Source organism: Macaca fascicularis, chromosome 9 (genome assembly GCF_037993035.2).
Source record: "Macaca fascicularis isolate 582-1 chromosome 9, T2T-MFA8v1.1".
Lineage (NCBI taxonomy): Eukaryota > Metazoa > Chordata > Mammalia > Primates > Cercopithecidae > Macaca > Macaca fascicularis.
In genome coordinates, this window is record NC_088383.1 from 103206975 (window position 1) to 103227097 (window position 20123).

At 36.9% G+C, this 20123-nt stretch overlaps 1 protein-coding gene across 6 annotated transcripts in view; it reads left to right on the top strand.

The window, feature by feature from the left end:
- Positions 1-20123, top strand: part of TBC1D12 (TBC1 domain family member 12) — a 147430-nt gene that overhangs the window by 40517 nt on the left and 86790 nt on the right. For 4 of the 6 annotated variants that reach the window (XR_012417979.1, XM_045361221.3, XM_045361222.3 and 1 more), the window contains exon 2: positions 3954-4077. Coding sequence is in view for 3 of the 6 variants with exons in the window: in XM_045361221.3 (XP_045217156.1) it covers positions 3954-4077 (124 nt within the window). In the remaining 3 variants the exon portion in view is untranslated. Of the gene's footprint in view, positions 1-3953; positions 4078-5361; positions 5458-13595; positions 13648-20123 lie in introns of those variants that run through there. The other 2 variants (XM_074002235.1, XM_065521160.2) reach the window with 2 other exon arrangements.

Genomic DNA, 20123 nt, shown 5'->3' on the forward strand with positions numbered 1-20123 from the left:
TTTGTCCATGGTTTTTTTTTTTTTTTTCAATCTCCTAGAGTTGTTTTTTTTTTTTTTTAATGAAATTGGTTTAATGTCTTTGGTAATTACTTTGGGCTACCTCAGGGGTGATTTTTGTCCAATTCCTATTTCTAGGTTTATGGGCCATACTTTCCTGTTTCTTTGTATGTTTTGTAATTTTTTGTTGTTGACAGCTGGATACTCTGATTATTATAGTATGGTAACTCTATAAATCTGTTTCTCCCACTCCTCAATGATTGCTGTTTTTTGCTTGTCGAGGGCTGAAGCCACCTGTTTGTGACTTTATGAGCTATTTTCGCAAAGTATGTATTCCATATTGTGTATGGTCACCAGTTTTTGTTCTGTTGTCTCTGTGGTTAGCTGGTGACCTGACAAAGATTTTCTTAGATATCTGGCTCCAGAAAAGGAGACAAAAAAGGTTTTACCTTCTTTAGTGTTCTGATAAATACCTACAGTGAAACCCACTGCTGTGGAGAGTATTGAAACTGATGCATGCCTGTATCACTCCCTCAGGGCCAGACCAACCAAAATGTACAACCCTAAATTTTGAAGGACATGATCCCCACTGTCCCTCCTGGCACCAGTTAGCAACTCTGGGAACATGGGCTGCTATCCCCACTGCCACAAGAGGTGGTGGGTGTGGTGGTGGTGGTTCTGAGGAATAGGGGAGGGTAATTGGTTTATGTATGCTGCTTATTCATACTTATGAAAGATCAGTAGCCTCTTCCTTCATCAAGCACTCCCCTGGTTGTTAAAAGGGTTTGGTCAGTTCCTAGAATTCTACTAAAGTACTTGATTCCATTTACTCTTAGTCTTTTTTTAAACTCTTAGCTTTTTTGAGACAGAGTCTTGCTCTGTCTCCCAGGCTGGAGTACTGTGGCACCATCTCAGCTCACTGCAACCTCCGCCTCCTGGGTTCAAGCAATTCTCCTGCCTCAGCCTCCTGAGTAGCTGGGATTACAGGTGTGCACCACCATGCCCGGCTAATTTTTTGTATTTTTACTAGAGACAGGGTTTCACCATGTTGCCCAGGCTGGTCTCGAACTCCTGACTTCAGGTGATCCACCCACCTCGGCCTCCCAAAGTGCTAAGATTACAGATGTGAGCCACCGTGCCCCGCTCCAGTTACTCTTTCTAGCTCAACTTTTACTTTGGTGGGGAGACTGACCCCTAGATCTTCCTATTCTGTCATTTTGCATCCATGATGTCTTTTGAAGTTCAAATGTTTTAAATTTAATGAAGCCCAGTTCATCAACTTTTTATTTTATAGATCATGCTTTTGGTGTCATATCCAAGAATTCTTTTCTTAAACCATAGTGACAAAGATTTTTTCCCATGTTTATTAGTGTGGGTAGATAGGAAACCTTTAGGGTGCAGGCAGGTCACATAGGAATTGTAGAGGGAGTATGACTTGATGAGAACTGTCTGGCCTGTGTGGGGCTTGCAGAGGAAATTAGCACACTGATGCTGGCAAGAAGCCTTTGGTGGAGTCAGTTTTTATGTTGAGCAGGCTGCACGGACGCCATCTCCAGGTTGAGGGTGCAGGTTCAGCAAGGCTGCAAGTTTGCTGAGGGGCTGCAGTCTGGGCATCTAGCTAAGCAGAGTTTTACTGGATGTCCTCACACCTCTACCCCTGATCCACTCTGCAGCAGCTGGAAACCACAGGAGAGCCCCTTTCTCCTTCAGTGTCCCTTTGGTGCCCTCTACCCAGAAAGCTTAACAATTTCATGTTTGTTTTAAAGGAGAAATGATTAAAGGAATTTTTTCTGTTGTCCCAGAGCATAAAGGTGAATTTGGAGTTAAAAGGTATAAGAAGAATCATCAACAGAAATAATAAAAAGATAAACAAATTGGAAGGAAAATGATAGCCATAAATAAGATGTAAACATTTATTTAAATCAGCTACAAAGTGTTTTCTTGATAAGTGGTACACAATGTATCAAACATTGTTTAAATTAATAGACCATCCTTTGACGCTTGAACTTTTTTTCTTAGAAGTATTCCTAGTCCTCAGCATATTCATTATTGAAAACTTTCAGCTATTTCGTGATCTTATGAAGTAGAGAATTAAGTTACTATACATGGTCTCTGAGGTGAAACCTCCAGAGTATCTTAAAGTAGCAATTATTCTAGTGTCATATGTTTATTTCTGTTATACACCTGAGGAAATAAGAGTGTTTCTTTTCTTTTTATTTCTTTTTTTTTTTTTTTTTGGAGGCAGAGTCTTGGTCTGTTGCCCAGGCTGCAGTACAGTGGCAGTATCACAGCTCACTGCATCCTTAACTCCTGGGCCCAAGTGATTGTCCCACCTCAGCCTCCCAAGTAGCAGGGACTACAAGGTGTGCACCACCATCCTGGCTATTTATTTTTATTTTTATTTTTTGTAGAGACAGGGTCTCACTACATTGCCTAGGCTGTTCTCAAACTCCTCGGCTCAAGTGATCCTTTTGCTTTGGCCTGCCAGTGTTGGGATTACAGGCATGAGCCACTATGCCTGGCAATTTCTTTTCTTTATTGATTATCCTGCATTCTTTTGTAGGCGTCCCTTAACATTTTTTGTTAAAAAGTTATTTTCTATTATCACTAATCTGCACTGTTAATATATATTGATACGGCATTTTGAGTATAGATAAATCTAATTATTTGGGACTTCAACCAATTTGGAACTGTTTGTAATTAATTGTTTGTGTGAATTAGAAATTTTCTTACTGTTCATTTATAGCTTATGCAAAGGGTTTATATTGAGTTGAATTCATCAGTACCTTTCTAATTGGTTCGTGGGCCCTGGTCATGTTGTTTTGATGGGTACATATTTTGAGTATCATCCCTGCTTACATAAAAAAATAGGTACTTAATTTGGTTGGTTAGGACATGGAGATAATGGGTAAAATCCTTAATACCTCTGCAGGGTGCTTATTGACGCAGAGTGCAATGAGGTGGTCTCAGCTCACTGCAACCTCCGCCTCCAGGGTTCAAGCGATTCTTCTGCCTCAGCTTCCCGAGTAGCTGGGATTACAGGCGCCCACCACCACGCCCGGCTAATTTTTGTATTTTTAGTAGAGACGGGGTTTCACCATGTTGGCCAGGCTAGTCTTGAACTGCTGACCTCATGATCTGCCCGCCTCTGCCTCCCAAAGTGCTGGGATTACAGGTGTAAGCCACTGCACCTGGCCTGGTTTTTTTTTTTTTTTTTTTTTTTTTTTTTTTTTTAGATTTTTCAGTGAGAGATACTTTCTTCCTTGGTTATATATTGATTCTTTTGTAATAAGCTTTCTTGTACATAGCTGGCCTAGGAAAAACAGGTTAAATGTATATATTATAGCAATAGGGGATTAGTTATAATTTTATAATAAATAACAAATTATTACTGTAAATAATATTTATCCAAATATTGTATTACTTAATCCTTTAACTGTTATATAGTTTCTTTTAAATGTTTTTGTTTTCAGAATTTTGGCTGTTATTGTTAAGCACATGTACAGTCAATTCTAGTATACTTTGTAGCTGATTTGGACAAATGTTTACGTCTTATTTATGGCTGTCGTTTTCCTTCCAATTTGTTTATCTTTTTATTATTTCTGTTGATGATTCTTCTAATACCTCTATATAAGCCAGATAGCCTTTATTTTATTTTAAGTTCTGGGACACATGTGCAGAATGTGCAGGTTTGTTACATAGGTATACATGTGCCATGGTGGTTTTCTGTACCTGTCAACCCGTCATCTAGGTTTTAAGCCCTGCATTCATTAGGTATTAAGCCACATATTCTTAATTGAGCCTTATTATTCTAAGTAATAGTGGTGTAAGTAGTAGAAATAGTTTTATTTAAAAGTATTTTTGTTTTTGCCTTGGGAACAAACTTATTATAAAATTACTGTTAAATAGCTCTCTGGTTAAAAAAACACAATTCATGTAACTTTTCTGTGTTTCAGAAACCTTTTTCCAAAAAGGACAAAAGAACTCAAATCAGTTGTCCATAGTGCTCCTGGTTGGAAATTATTTGGTAAAGTCCCTCCTAGAGAGAATCTTCAGAAAACATCCAGAATCATTCAGCAGGTAAGTACAGACACAGCCATGTAGTTTATCCTAGCTTTTTAAGCATTCTTCTTCTTCTTTTTTTTTGATAACTAACCATATTCTATTTTTATTCTTATTTTTCTAGATATGGACTTTTGGGATTATAAGTATTTATAAGGACCTGCTAAATTTTTTAGGAAAACAGATCACATATTTCCTGTTATCTTTTGTAATTGTGAAAATTCTTCAAAGGAATAGAACATTGACTTTTTTTTAAGCCAGTTATTCCTTGAATAGATTTTTTTAAAAACTTAGCTAATCACTCTCACCACATACTGTTTGACTTCCAGTTGAAGTTGGTAGCATTTGCCAGTGGCACAGTTGTTCTGAATATTGGTTGTTGTGAACTGATGAAATATTAAAAACCAAAAACTGAGTAGATTATGAGGTTGAACTCTTTCCTTTGTCACTTTTCTGGTGTCCTCTCTAAACCAAGGACTTTGTAAATGAGAAAAGTTGGTACACAATCTGTTTCTAGTAATTTGGAAGCTATTTCTTCTGATATCTCTATTAACATCTGTATTCTTGCGTTCTTAAGACTTTCTGATCTTATTTGACTTCAGAACTTTGGCTCTTCAGTACTAGATTAGTGAGAAAGGAAAGCAGTGAGACTGGATCAAATCTGCAGTGCTTTAAAGTTCAGAGAAGTTATTGCTCAGAAGATGACATATGATACATTTCCTATTTTTATCCTTCCAAATTGCAGTTTACCAGATTTAACACAGCTAGCATTTATAAAGACAATCACATGAAGGCAATAATCATCATTCAAATTGGAAAAGATACCTTCCTTTAAGGATTTAATAGTGTTCCTTTTATTGCTCAGAAGAAAAACTGTTTTCCAAGTAATATGAGAAAAAAATTTTAGATCTTTAAAAGCATTATTGTAGTTTTTTTTTCTTCTTTTTGCATTTGAATAAAAGATTTATTTTTTTCCTCAGGAAAAACAGAAAGTTAGGGAAACACTATGTTTTTAGAACCTAGATTATTTTGTAGTTGGTCCTAACCCTTCCTGGCACAGCTGTCAAAAGCACTAGCTGTTTAAACAGAACCAAGGTGTTCACCCCCATAGAATGTACATGCACGGCACTAGATGACTGCGTGTTTGTCCCTGAGAGAAGCATAAGACAAACGGAAGTTGCTGAGAGAGCCGTCTTTCTAAGCAGCCCCTCCTTTTCCCTTTTGAAGGATTTGCCTGAACTATGTAGCTAGACTATGTGCCTCCTCCTCTGCCTGTGAACTAACTTAATTTCTTTTTTCAAGAGACTTGGTATTGCTATGTCGCCCAGGCTGCACTCAAACTCTTGGGCTTAAATGATGATGCTCCTGCCTCAGCTTCCTGAGAAGCTGGGACTACAGGTATGTGCCACCACACCTGGCTTATAGTTAATTTTCTTCACAAGTGATTAAAATAGTGAATAGTTTATCTATTGGTACTTAAAACTGTGTGCTGTGATCCCCAAACCATGTGCTCAGACACTCTGGTGTGCTGCACTTAACACAGTGGGGTACTGTGGGATATTTAAATTTTTTCAGGCAAACTCAGTGATATTCCACATCAGTTGGACATGGTGCAGACTGTTAATTTGAAGCAGTGCACAGTTCCAACATTAAGTGCTACTACATACTTTTGTGTGACATCATATCTTTGTGAATCTGTTTTTTCTGAGGTTGCCAGATACTGTACAAAAGTCAGCGTGGGAGTGGAAATGAGGGTGATGTCTAATCTGCTTTTAAGGTTTGAGAAATTGTATCCAATGCACAAAGCCACACATGCCCAAATTGGTAATTAATTGTGGTTATTTAAGAATGAGGCTCATGCCTATAATCCCAGAACTTTGGAAGGCAGAAGTGGGCGAATCACTTGAGGTCAGGAGTTCAAGAGCAGCCTGGCCAACATGGTGAAACCCTGTCTCTACCAAAAATACAAAAAATTAACCAGGTATGGTGGTGCATGCTTATAGTCCCAGCTCCTCAGGGGGTGAGACAGGAGACTCACTTGAACCTGGAAGGTGGAGGTTGCAGAGCCAAGATCATGCCACTGCACCAGAGCAAGACTCCATCTCAAAAAAAAAAAAAAAAAAAAGAAAAAGAAAAAGAATGAAAGAAAACATATTTCTTTTTTCAATTTATGTGTATTTTTTTTTTTAGTGGTTACTAAATGTTAAGATACACATCCTTATTAAATTGTTTCGACATAGCTACTTATTAAGCAGAATCATTAGGTATTTCTTTTGGCTTAAGAGTTACTGTGAAAAAGATTAGAGACACTAAAGGCATTGACCAAGAAAGGTTGGGAACCTCTGCTATTGTGACATCTTAAATTTTAGCTCCTTTGTTTTTTTTGGTAAAGTCTGAAAGTAACTTCCCTTGTCTAGAAGTTTTCAGAAGACCAGGTTCGCCCTCTAGAGGCAAAACAGTGGTCTTGCTACTGACGGTTTTTACAGGTATTCTTGATTTTGTATAGTAGTTTAAATATGCATGCACATACATTTTTATATCTTTATATAAACTAACGTTCTATGATATTTTCTTACCATAAGTCTCTGAATAAATTACTGGTTGGATAATTATCTTTACTGGTATGCTGTATACCTTTAATCTGCTATTTTCATTTTGGAAAGCCAAGACCTCACATTCTCTTTTTTATACATATGGTATAAAAACTTGATGAGTGGGCTGGGAGCAGTGGCTCACACCTGTAATCCCAGCACTTTGGGAGGCTGAGGTGGGCGGATCACGAGGTTAGAAGATCGAGACCATCCTGAACAGCATGGTGAAACCCCATATCTACTAAAAATACAAAAATTAGCTGGGCGTGGTGACATGTGCCTGTAGTCCCAGCTACTTGGGAGGCTGAGGCAGGAGAATCACTTGAACCTGGGAGGCAGAGGTTGCAGTGAGCCGAGATTGTGCCACTGCACTCCAGCCTGGCAAAAGAGCGAGACTACGTCTCAAAAAACAGTAACAATAACAGTAAAACTTCATGAGTGGTCAGGAAAAGAACAGCTCTTTTTTATTTGAGAAGAAGGAGTAGAGTTGAAATGTAGTTCCTGCCTCTGCCTCTGCGGCCCCTTCTCTGATCCTTTAAACTGATGATTATTTCTCTGCGCCACTTACTTTAGTTTTTGAGCTTTCCAGCTATATCACAGGTGTTAGTATATATTTCAGTGCTCTTTTTGTGGTTATGTTTGTTCTCTGGGAGGCATTATGTATAGTCAAGTCATTTTTCTTCTGACCCTTTTCCACCTTCAAAATATGTATCAGCTGGGTGCGGTGGCTCACCTTTAATCTCAGCACTTTGGGAGGCTGAGGCTGGTGTGTCACCTGAGGTCAGGAGTTCGAGACCAGCCTGGCCAACATGGTGAAACCTGGTCTCTACTAAAAGTTCAAAAATTAGCTAGGTGTGGTAGCAGGTGCCTATAATTCCAGCTGCTCGGAAGGCTGAGGCAGGAAAATCACTTGAACCTGGGAGGCGGAGATTACAGTGAGCCGAGATTGTGCCATTGCACTCCAGCCTGGGTGACAAGAGCAAAACTCTGTCTCAAAAAAAAAAAAAAAAGAAAGAAAAAGATGTATTACTTTTACCATGTGATGGAACATGTTCCTACCTCTTGCTTTCTACTATCTCTACTTCAGTGTGTGTCCTCTACTCCCTATTTGTCTAATTTTGCTGTCCTCTTCCCTGCAATTCTCACTTTACAAAATGGACATGATTTTCTTTTTATTGTAATGGTAAATTTCCAGTCTTAGGTCTCTGTTCTAAAACATTTTTTCACAGCACTGATTTTTGAATTCTCTAAAAGATGAATATAAAACTGTGTATCTGAGCTCCTTTACCATGTATGCTTTCAGATAGATGTTATTATGTTTGGAATCAGAAACTGAAAGTGAAGACAGTATCAGTAAAGCCATGAGGAATGTTAGGACACTTCTGTTATGGTTTGAGATAGGGTCTTAAGGTGTTAAGGCTTTAGGAAATGAAGAGGTAGCTGGCAATTTAGGTGTAAAAAACTGCTTGGAGAAATGATGCCTCACTTGCTTTTTGAATGGTAAAGCAGTAAGCTTTATTAGATTAGAGTAGTAGTATTTCTTTGGCTAATAACTTTTTAAAGCAGGTCTTCAGAAGTTGTTGATTCTTTTAAAACATTTTTTGAAAAAAGATTTTTGGGGGAGATGGGGCTCACTATGTTGCCCAGGCTGGCCTTAAACTCCTGGGCTCAAGCAATCCTCCCATCTTAGCCTCCTGAGTACAGGGCACTAGAGGCGCACACCACCATGCCCTGCAGAGTTGCCATATTTTTAAATATGTTATTAAACCAAACATTTCTTTAATAGAAAGACATCTGTAGGGACATGGATGCAGCTGGAAACCATCATTCTCAGCAAACTATCGCAAGAACAGAAAACCAAACACCGCATGTTCTCACTCATAGGTGGGAATTGAACAATGAAATTACCTGGACACAGGAAGGGGAGCATCACACACCAGGTCCTATTGTGGGGAGGGGGTAGTGGGGAGGGATAGCATTAGGAGATACACCTAATGTAAATGATGAGTTAATGGGTGCAGAACACCAACATGGCACATGTATATATATGTAACAAACCTGCACGTTGTGCTCATGTACCCTAGAACTTAATAATAATAAAAAAAAGAAAGACATCTGTAAGATTACACCTAAGTAAAGAAAAAAAGATTTAATTTACAAAGTTTTTGCTGAGTGTGGTGGCTCACGCCTATAATCCCAGCACTTTGGGAGGCTGAGGCGGGTGGATCACTTGAGGTCAGGAGTTCCAGATTAGCCTGGCCAACCCCATTTATAGTAAAAACAAAAAAATTAATGGCCATAGTGGCGCTTACCTGTAATCTCAGCTACTTGGGAGGCTGAGGCAGGAGAATCGCTTGAACCTGGGAGGTGGAGGTTGCAGTGAGTGGAGGTTGCGCCACTGCACTCTAGCCTGAGCTGTTTTAAAAAAAAGCAGAAAACAAAAACAAAAAAACCCTTTTTTTCTCTATTATTAGTGAAACAACACATGATTGTATTCTCTTTATAAAATATAAAACATAGAATGATATATCTCAGTTCATTTTCACATTTTTAGGACTTTTAAAATTTATTTTTTTGTGTGGAAAACACGTAATTATTTTTGCATGTATGTATTTTGCATGTATAGTATTATATGTTTTTTTCCATTTCAAGAATGAAATGTCACCATATTTATATAGATGTATATATATACACACACACGTATATATATAATTTAACTTTACATATTTTGTACCTGTAGCTTTTCAGAGATACGTGAGTTCATAAGTGAAAGAATAGATTAAATATTTTAAAACTTTTTTTATTCCTGCAGTAACTTTTATTACAAGTCTAATCAATTTTAGTGCTTTCCATGTTAATAGTAAAGAAACATAAAAAACATTTTAGGATTATAGCAAAGTCAAACTGACTGAAGTTTGGCATTTAACTTGATGATCAATTCTCAAATCACAAGAACATTCGCAGTATTACTTTTTGAGGATTATCACATGTGTTCTCTTGCAGATGTGAAATTCCATTTGTGGCCTTTTGAACCAGTTGGTGAGCCAGGTTAAAAATTACATCCGTTAATTATAAATAGTATTTCAGTTATATCATAGTTCAGTTGACCTGAGTATTTTTTTTTTCCTAAATTAGTAGGTAAAGTTGGAATACAGCTACATTGTTTGTCTTAGGAACTCGAAACTGCAAGTGAGAATGATTTCAAATAAACCATGTTATATATAATTATGATACAATTGCATACTAGATTGAATATGCACTGTTTATGTCAAACTGATAATCTCTCAGTGAAACTTATCTTTTTTTGCTAGGCACTGCTTTTATATTGGCATCTTTAACATGAAAACGAGATTGTAGTCCTTAGATGATCAAGTTTTTCATCAATACTTGTGCCATTTCCTGGTGAAGTTTAAGTTGAGTGGTGAATCAGTTTCACATAACTTTTGACAGGCGAGGAAAAAAGTTGTAAGATACTAATTTCTTAATCAGACAGCTTCAGATTGTTTAAAAGTAGAATAAGTCGCTTTCTTCAGTTAAGCCTTTGCTTTTGAAATTTTTTACTGCAGGAATAACATTATGGAACGGACTAGCATACATGTGTTTTGTGAGCAGTAGTTAAATGTTAAATACATAAAACTTAGAACATGTTAGAGCTTAATTTTCTGGTTTCTGATTTTATTGGTATGTGTAATAGAATATTTGAAAAGTTTATTGGTTTTAATTATGCTTACATATCGATATTCTTGCTGTAAAATTTGACTAAGTACTGCAAAAACAAAGCAATTCTTTCACTGATGTTAAATTGCAGAGGGGCTGGACTGTGTTCAGAAGTTATTCTTTAGAAATTCAGTTTTTGAGACAGGATCTCACTCTGTTGCCCAGGCTAGAATGCAGTGGCACGATCATGGCTCACTGCCACCTTGACCTCCTGGGTTCAAATGATCCTTCCACCTTAGCCTCCCTAGTAGCTGAGACTACAGGTGCACACCACCATACCTGGCTAATTTTTTTACTTTTAGTAGAGACAGGGTCTCACTGTGTTTCCCTGGCTGGTCTTGAACTCCTGGGCTTAAGTGATCCTCTGACTTGGCCTCCCAAAGTGTTGGGATTACAGCCATGTGCCACCATGCCCGACCAGAAGTTCTTCTTGAAAAGTTAAAAAAAAATTGTTGCACTATTGCATGTTTTGTTTTCACCTTTATTTACCTTATCTGTTATCACCTTGAAAAGGCAGTGAATAACTACATTTCCAGTTGCATGTGTGTTCTTTATTGATGGTTAATAAATTATTATGCATTTCTATGTATAAATGGATTTCATAAAAATTAATTTTTGTGGTCTAAAGATTGGAGAGGAGCTAGTAATATTTCTGGGCCTGTGCTTCTGGGAGAAGGGAGAAGTATGAGCCTCAAGAGAGAAACCTAAATTATTAATTAAAGAAAATTAAAAGAATAAAGTTAAGTTTTCACAAATTAAACAGGGTAGAATTTGAGGGAATGTTTTTTCATTTTATCAGAAACAGAGACTTGGAAAGGGTTACAGTTTGAAAATACTCTGAATATCTATATTTGATTACAGGAATACTGTTTTGTATATCAACATTATATTAAAAGTTGTACTCATCCTGTCTTTATCTCAGACTTGTATATTATGGCAGGCTTCAGACTAAACAAACAAGATCGTGCTAATAACTCTGCAAAAATAAAATTGACTAAGGTACTCTTATATGCCAGAAAGTGATGAAATGCTTTGCCCCAAGATTGCAATTGAGCTTGAAATATAGGATGGGTTTTTTGTCTCCTAATTCATAGATCTGGAATAAAATTTATGATCTATAAAGACATCGTAATCAGCTAAACCCTGTCTATCCCAAGCATAATGGTTTCCTCAGCTCTTAGATTAAGTTGTGTAAGAGACTCTCTTTATCTTGGGCAGACGTGGTCTTGAGGTAGCAGAGGTGGGGAGTTTTTCTGCTTCTGAAACATTATTCTGGCTCCCTATAAATTGTTCACAGCATATAGAAATAGAAGGGTTTACTCACTAATGTGGTTTAACATTAACCCCTTTAAGGGGGAGTGTTCCTACTGTCCATTGAACCTCAAAGTCAAGTCAGTTAATGGATATATCAGTGTATATATCAGGCTATTTTGGCTCTCTCATTGTCTTTGAAGGAGAAGCTTCTATGCTACTATTCTTTCTTCTTGTCAATCCCCATATTTTATTTATTTAGGCAGCTATTCAAAGATTCTTGCCACTCTCCCTTTGAATCCAGTCTGATCTTTTCACATATTTCCCTCCTGGTACGTTTTTCTGGTAAATCGCTTTAGCTACAAAACACAAGGCATCAAAGTGTGGTAGAATACCATTCTGCTGCCAATTCAATGTGTGACCTAATATTAGTAAACTCTAGGCCTTTTCTATAGGAGAACTTGAAGGACAGAATTCTTGAATTGATCTTAGATTTCCTAAGATTTTCTGGCTTATTTCCATGAATTATTTATTCAACAAATATTATGTTTAATGCAATAGGTATAATTTAGGTTCTTGACACACACACATATATATTTATATCTCCTAGCCTTTGAGTTATTTCAGTATAACTGCAGGGGACAAGGGGTAGAAGAGAATTTCATATGTAACTATAATATTGTATGGTAAGTGTTTTAGTAGAGCTGTGACAGAGTATGAGAGTACAGTTGAAAGAGTGATTTATTTTTCTCAGAGATGACATGCAAATTGTGTTCCTAAGTGTATTAGTAGGAATTAAGCAGGCAGACAAGATGGGGAAAGCCAGTCTAGATAGAGGAAATTGAAAAAGCAAGCAGGAATGAATAGGATCTGTTTAGCTAATAGGACAGTATATCAAAGATACAGGGTAGATGGTGAAGGCTCATTAGCCATGAGGCTAGAGAATTGGGTTTTATCTAAAATACTTTTAAATAAGGTACTGAGATATCAAATTTATGTATTAGAAAAATAATTCTGGAGGCATTCTAGGAGCTGGATTAGAAAACAGTAATGATCCAGCAATCCCGCTACTGGGCATTTATCCAAACAAAAGGAAATCAGTATATCAAAGAGGCATCTGCACCCCTGTGTTTATTGCAGAACTATTCCTAATAGCCAACATATGAAATCAGCCTCGGTATCCCAACAACAGATGCATGGATAAAGAAAATGTGGTATATATACACAATCATATACTATTCAGCCATAAAAAAGAATGAAATCTTGTCATTTGTGACAACATGAGTGGAACTGGAGGACATTATGTTAAGTGAAATAAGCCAGAAATGGAAAGTTAAACACCACAAGTTCTCACTTATATGTGGGACCCAAGAAAGAAAGTTGATCCCATAGAAGTAAAAAATGTAACAGGGGATATTAAAGACTGGAAAGGGTAGGAGGAAAGTGGTGGTGGGGGCTGCATGTTAGGGAGAGATTTGTTAAAGGATAAAAAATTCCAGCTAGATAGAAGGAATAAGTTCTAGTGTTTCATACCATTGTTGAATGACCATAGTTACCAATAATATACAGTTTTAAATAGCAAGAAGGAGGATATTGAATATTCGCAACACAAAGAAATGATACATGTTTGAGATGATGGACGTGGTAATTACCCTGATCTGATCACCATACATTATATGTATCAAAACATCACTATGTACCCCGTAAGTAGGTAAAATTATTATGTGTAAATTAAACCAATAAAAACATCTTAAAAAGGTTAAAAAAAGAACAGTGGATTTGAGGACAAGGCTGTTAAGATTTTTAAAATAATTATTATTCTAATTTTCAAACACAGTGGATGATTAGAACTACCTAGAGAATGTGTTAAGAATACATTGGCTCCATACATTGAGTTCCTCATGTCAATTTTATGTGTTTTTAATTCTTGTGTTCCTAGCTGGTTCTTTTTCAAATCTACTGTATCACTTTTTACAGTTTACTGTTCCCTGCTGAAATTTCAAGCTTGGCCTTTATCTCCTTGAACATAGTAAGTATAGCTATTTCATATGTCTGGAAATTCCAGCATCTGGAACTCCTATAGGTCTGCTTATATCAAATATTGTTTCTGCTAGTTTTGGCTAGCAGGTGTTACCTTACCTCTTTGTGTGCCCAGTTACCTTTGCTTGACTGCTCGGTGTAATATTTCAAACATATAATATTTGAGACATCATGTATGGAAAGCAGTTTGAAGGCTAACATGATGTCATCCTTCAGAGATTTGATGAATGTTTCTTGGGCAGTATATGTCTAGCTGTTGGTCCATTCATATGAGGCAAAACTCAAGTGCCAACTCTTGTGATCATTTTTAAAAATTATTAAGTTGTGCAAGTTAGTTTTTGGTTGTTAAACCAACTTTGCATTCCAGGAATAAACTATGATCAGTCACAGTTATTATTCACCTTGCTTATTTCTGGATTAGATCTGCATATATATATATGTATTTAAATGTAAAAACTATGGCAGTTGTAGGTTCATAGCAGATTTGAGGAGAAAGTACAGAGTGTTCCATATAACTCCTGTCCCCACATACACACAACCTCCTTCACTGTCAGCATCTTGCACCGCAGTGGATCTTTTTTTTTTATAACCAATGAACTTACACTGACACACTGTCACTCAAAGTCTGTAGTTTACGGTATCATTCATTCCCAGTGTTGCACATTTTATGGCTTTAGACAAATGTATAATGACATGTATCTATCATTGTAGTATTACACAGCATAGTTTCACTACACTAAAAATTGAGCTGTGTGTAGTCATCCTTCCCTCCCCCAATCCTCTGGAAACCACAGATCTTTTTCTTGTCTCCATAGTTTTGCCTTTTCCAGACTATTACGTAATTGGAACCAGACAGTATTTAGCTGTTTCAGGTTGGTTTCTTTCACTTAGTAATATGCATTTATATTTCCTCCATGCCTTTCCATAGCTTGATAGCTCATTTCTTTTTAGTGCTGAGTAATATTCTATTGTCTGGGAACACCACAGTTTATTTACCCATTCAACTACTGAAGGACGTCTTAGTTGCTTCCAAGTTTTGGCTGCTGTTAATAAGTCTTCTCTAAACTTATGCGTGCAATTTTTTTGTGTGGTTTTATGTTTTTAGTTCATTTTGGTAAATACCGAAGGAAGTGATTGCTGGATCATAAGAATATGTTTAGTTTTGCAAGAAGCTAGCAAGATATCTTCCAAAGTGTTGGTCCCCTTGTGCATTCCCAGCAGCATTAAATGAGAGTTCCTCTTGCACCACATTTTCTCCAGTATTTGCTGCTGTCAGTGTTTTGAATTTTGGTCATTCTCATAACTGTGTAGTGGTGTCTCATTGTCTTAATTTGCAATTCCCTAATGACATATGATGTTGAACATCTCTTCACATGCTTACTTGCCATCTGTATATCTTCTTTGATGATATACAGGTCTTTTGCTCATTTTAAAATCAGATTGTTCAATTTCTTATTGTTGAGTTTTAAGAGTTCTTTGTCTATTTTGGATAACAGTCCTTTGTCAGGCATGCCTTTGGCAAATATGTTCTGTCTTTCTATGGCTTGTCTTTTCACAGAGCAGAAATTTTAAATTTTAGCGAACTCCAGCTTATCAATTATAGTAGTCTCCCCTTATCACAGTTTCACTTTCCACAGTTTTGGTTACCCATGGTCAGCTGCAGTCTGAAAATATTAAGATATTTTGTGTGTTTGTGTATGTGTGCATGTGAGAGTGTGTGTGTATGAGAGTGAGAGAACACATTCATATAACTTTTATTATAGTATTTTGTTATAATTTCTCTATTGTTAATGTCTTACTATGTCTAGTTTATAAATTTATAAAGTTGATAAAACATTATCATATGTATAGGAAAAAAGCACATACAGGGTTAAGTATTATCCATGGTTTCAGGCATCCGCTGGGGGTCTTAGAACATATTTCCCAAGGGTAAGGGGGACTACTGTATTTTAATTTTTATTTTTTTGTAGCTCATGCCTTTAGTATTGATCTAAAAAGTCATCACTATACTCAAGGCCATCTAAATTTTCTGTGTTATCTTCTAGGAGTTGTATAGTTTTATACTTTACATTTAGGTCTGTAAACCATTTTGAGTTAATTTTTATGATGGATGTAAGGTCTGTGTGTAGATTGATTTTTTTTTTTTTTGGCTGTCAATGTCCAGTTGTTCCAGTACCATTTGTTGAAATGCGTATCTTTGCTCCATTGTATTGCCTTTGCTCCTTTGTCAAAGATCAGTTGACTATATTTATGTGGGCTTATTTCTGGGATCTCTATTCTGTTCCATTGACCTATTTGTCTGCTCTTTCTCCAGTGCCACACTGTCTTAATTATTGTAGCCTTTTCATAAGTCTTGAATTCTAGTAGTGTCAGTCCTCTGACTTTTTCTTCAATATTGAGTTGGCTATTCTGGGTCTTTTGTCTCTCTGTGTAACTTTAGAATCAGTTTATCATTCCCAAAATAATTTGCTGAGATTTTGATTGGGATTGTGTTGAATCTGTAGATCAAGTTGAGAAAAGCTGACATCTAAATGACGTTGAGTCTTTTTTTTTTTTGAGACAGAGTTTCGCTCTTGTTGCCCAGGCTGGAGTGCAATGGCGCGATCTCAGCTCACTGCAACCTCCGCCTCCCGGGTTCAAGCAATTGTCCTGCCTCAGCCTCCTGAGTAGCTGGGATTATAGGCATGCACCACTACGCTGGGCTGATTTTGTATTTTTAGTAGAGACGGGGTTTCTCCATGCTGGTCAGGCTTGTCTTGAACTCCTGACCTCAGGTGATCCACCTGCCTTGACCTCCCAAAGTGCTGACATTACAGGCGAGAGCCACCACACCCGGTGAGTCTTCTTAATCATAAACGTGGAACATCTCTTCGTTTGTTTTGTTCTTCTTTTTATCTTTCGTTAGAGTTTTGTACTTTTCCTCATACGGATCTTGCGTATATTTTGATAGACTTATACCTAAGTATTTCATTTTTATGGTATTATGTTTTAAATTTTAAATTTTACTTGTTCATTGCTGTTATATTGTAAGAAAGTGATTGACTTTTGTACATTAGCCTTCTATCTTGTAAACTTGCTGTTATTGCTTATTAGTTCCAAAAGTTTTCTGTTGATATTTTTGGACTTTCTCCACAGACAATCATGTCATCTGTAAACAAAGACAATTTTATTTCTTCTTTCCTAATTAGTGTAACTTTTATTTCCTTTTTCTATTGCATTAACTAGGACTTCTAGAACAATGTTGAAAAGCAGTGATGAGTGGGGACATCCTTGCCTTGTTCTTGATCTTAGAGAGACAGTTTCTAGCTTCTCACCATTAAGTATGATGTTAGCTATAGGTTTTTTGTAGATTTTCTTTATCAAGTTGAGGAAGTTCCCCTCTATTCCTAGTTTACTGAGAAGTTTCATCATGAATGGTGTTGGATGTTGTCAAATGCTTTTCCAACGTCTATTGATGTTTTATCATGTGATTTTTGTTCTTTAGCCTCTTGATGCAATTGATTAAATTAATTGATTTTTTTTTTAAACATTGAACCAGTTGTGCCTACCTAGGATAAATTCCACATGGTCATGGTATAGAATTCTTTTTATACATTGTTGGATTAGATTTACTAATATTTTCTTGAGAATTTTTTGCATTTACGTTCATAAGAGATACTGGTCTGTATGTTTCTGTTTTGGTAATGCTTTTGTCTAGTTTTGGTATTAGAGTAATGCTGGCTTCATATAATGAGTGATGAAGTATTTCCTCTCCATGTATCTTATGGAAGAGATTATAGATAATTGATACAATTTCTTCCTTAAATATTTGGTAGAATTCATCAGTGAACCCATCTGGGTCTGTGCTTTCTGGTTTGGAAGATTATTAATTATTGATTCAATTTCTTCTTATGTTAGTTTGGGTATATTTCAAGGAATTGGTTCATTTCATTCAGGTTATCAAATTTTGGGCATAGAATTGTTCGTAACAGGCCAGGTGTGGTAGCTCATGCCTGTAATCCCAGCACTTTGGGAGGCCAAGGTGGGTGGATCACTTGAGGTCAGAAGTTCGAGACCAGCCTGGCCAACGTGGTGAAACCCTGTCTGTACTAAAAATATTAGCTGTACCAAAAATATTAATTTAAAAAAATAGCTGTACGTGGTGGCATATGCCTGTAGTCGGCCAACTCCTTGGGAGGCTGAGGCAGGAGAATCGCTTGAACCTGGGAAGTGGAGGTTCCACTGAGCCAGGATGGCACCTGGACAACAGAGCACAAGACTCTATCTCAAAAAAAAAAAAAAAAGAATTGTTCATAATATTTCTTCATTATCCTTTTTAACGTCCTTGGGCTCTGTAGTGATGTCTCCACTTTCATTTCTGATATTGGTAATTTGTGTCTTTTTTTTTTTTTTTCTCTTAGTTATCCTGGCAAGAGGATTATCAATTTTATTGTTCTCTTTAAAGAACTGTTAGCTTTTGGTTTTGTTGATTTTTCTCTACTGACTTCCTGTTTTTAATTTTATTGATTCCTGCTCTTTATTTTTATTTATTTTTTTCTGCTTCCTTTGTAATCAATTAGCTCGAATTTTTCTTGTTAAGGTGGAAGCTTAGATGATTGATTTTAGATCTTCTTTTCTCATATATTCATTCAAAGCAATACTTTTGCCTCTAATACTGTATTTGCTGCATCTCACAAATTTCATAAGTTGTATTTTCATTTTCCTATAGTTAAAAATATTTTAAAATTACCCTTAAGATTTCTTCTTTGACACATGTGTTATTGAGAAGTGTGTTGTTTAATCTCCAAGTATTTGGGGATTTTTCAGGAATCTCTCTCTGTCAATTTCTAGTTTAATTTCATTGAGATCTGAGAGCAGACATTTTATGATTTCTGTTATTTTAAACTTGTTAAGGTGTATTTTGTGGCCTAGAATGTAGTCTGTATTGGTCGATGTTCCATGTTAGCTTGAGAAGAATGTTTCATCTGCTGTTGTTGGATGTAGTAGTCTACAGATGTCAATTACATGCAGTTGACTGATGGTACTGTTGAGTTCAGCTATGTCCTTACTGATTTTCCGACTGCTGGATCTGTCTATTTCTGATAGAGGCTTTAAAGTTTTCCAGTGTAATAGTAGATTCATCTGTTTCTCCTTGTAGTTCTACCTGTTTTTGCCTCATGTATTTTGACCACTCTGTTTTTAGTTGCATACATGATAAGAATTGTTATGTCTTCTTGGATTATTAACCACTTTATTATGTAATGCCCTTCTTTATTCCTGATAAATTTCCTTGCTGTGAAGTCTGCTCTGTCCAAGATTACTATAGCTACTCCTGTTGTCTTTGATTAGTGTTGGGATGGTATATCTTTCTCCATCCCTTGTCTTTTAATCTATATGTGCCTTTATAGTTAAAGTGGAGTTTTTAAAAATTTAACTTAATTTTACTTTTAAGTTCCAGGATACATGTGCTGAATGTGCAGGTTTGTTACGTAGGTGTGCATGTGTCATGGTTGTTTGCTGCACCTATCAACCCGTCATTTATGTTTTAACATCTGAATGCATTAGGTATTTGTCCTAATGCTCTCCCTCCCCTTGTCCCCTGACCCCCTGACAGGCCCCTGTGTGTGTGTGTTGTTGTTCTTCCTGTATCCATGTGTTCTTATTGTTCAACTTAGAGTTTTTTTTTTTTTTTTTTTTTTTTTTTGAGACGGAGTCTCGCTCTGTCGCCCAGGCTGGAGTGCAGTGGCGCAATCTCGGCTCACTGCAAGCTCCGCCTCCCGGGTTCACGCCATTCTCCTGCCTCCGCCTCCCGAGTAGCTGGGACTACAGGCGCCCGCCCCTGCGCCCGGCTAATTTTTTCTATTTTTAGTAGAGACGGGGTTTCACCATGGTCTCGATCTCCTGACCTTGTGATCCGCCCACCTTGGCCTCCCAAAGTGCTGGGATTACAGGCGTGAGCCACCACGCCCGGCCTTTAGAGTTTTTTTGTAGACAACATATGGCTGGGCCTTGTTTTGTGATACACTTTGACAGTCTCTATTTTTTCATTTGTTTGTTTGTTTTGTTTTATTTTTGAGACAGAATCTTGCTCTGTTGCCCAGGCTGGAGTGCAGTGGTGCAATCATAGCTCACTGCAGCCTCAAACTCTCGGCCTCAAATGGTCCTCCCGCTGTGTCCTCCAAAAGTTCTGGGATTATAGGTATGAGCCACTGTGCTTGGCCTCTCTGTGTTTTAATTGGTGCATTTAGACCATTGATATTTAAAGTGATTATTGATATAGTTGGATTATTATCTCTCATTTCTGTTACTGTTTGTTAGTTGTTGCCTTTATAATTTGTTTCCGGTTTTGTCTTCCACATCTTTTCAGTCTTTAGTTTTAATTGAACATTTTGTATGATTCCATTTTCTCCCATTTCTTAGCATATCAGTTATACTTCTTTTTTTAAAACTTTTTTTGGTGGTTGTCCTGGAGTTTGCAGTATGTAT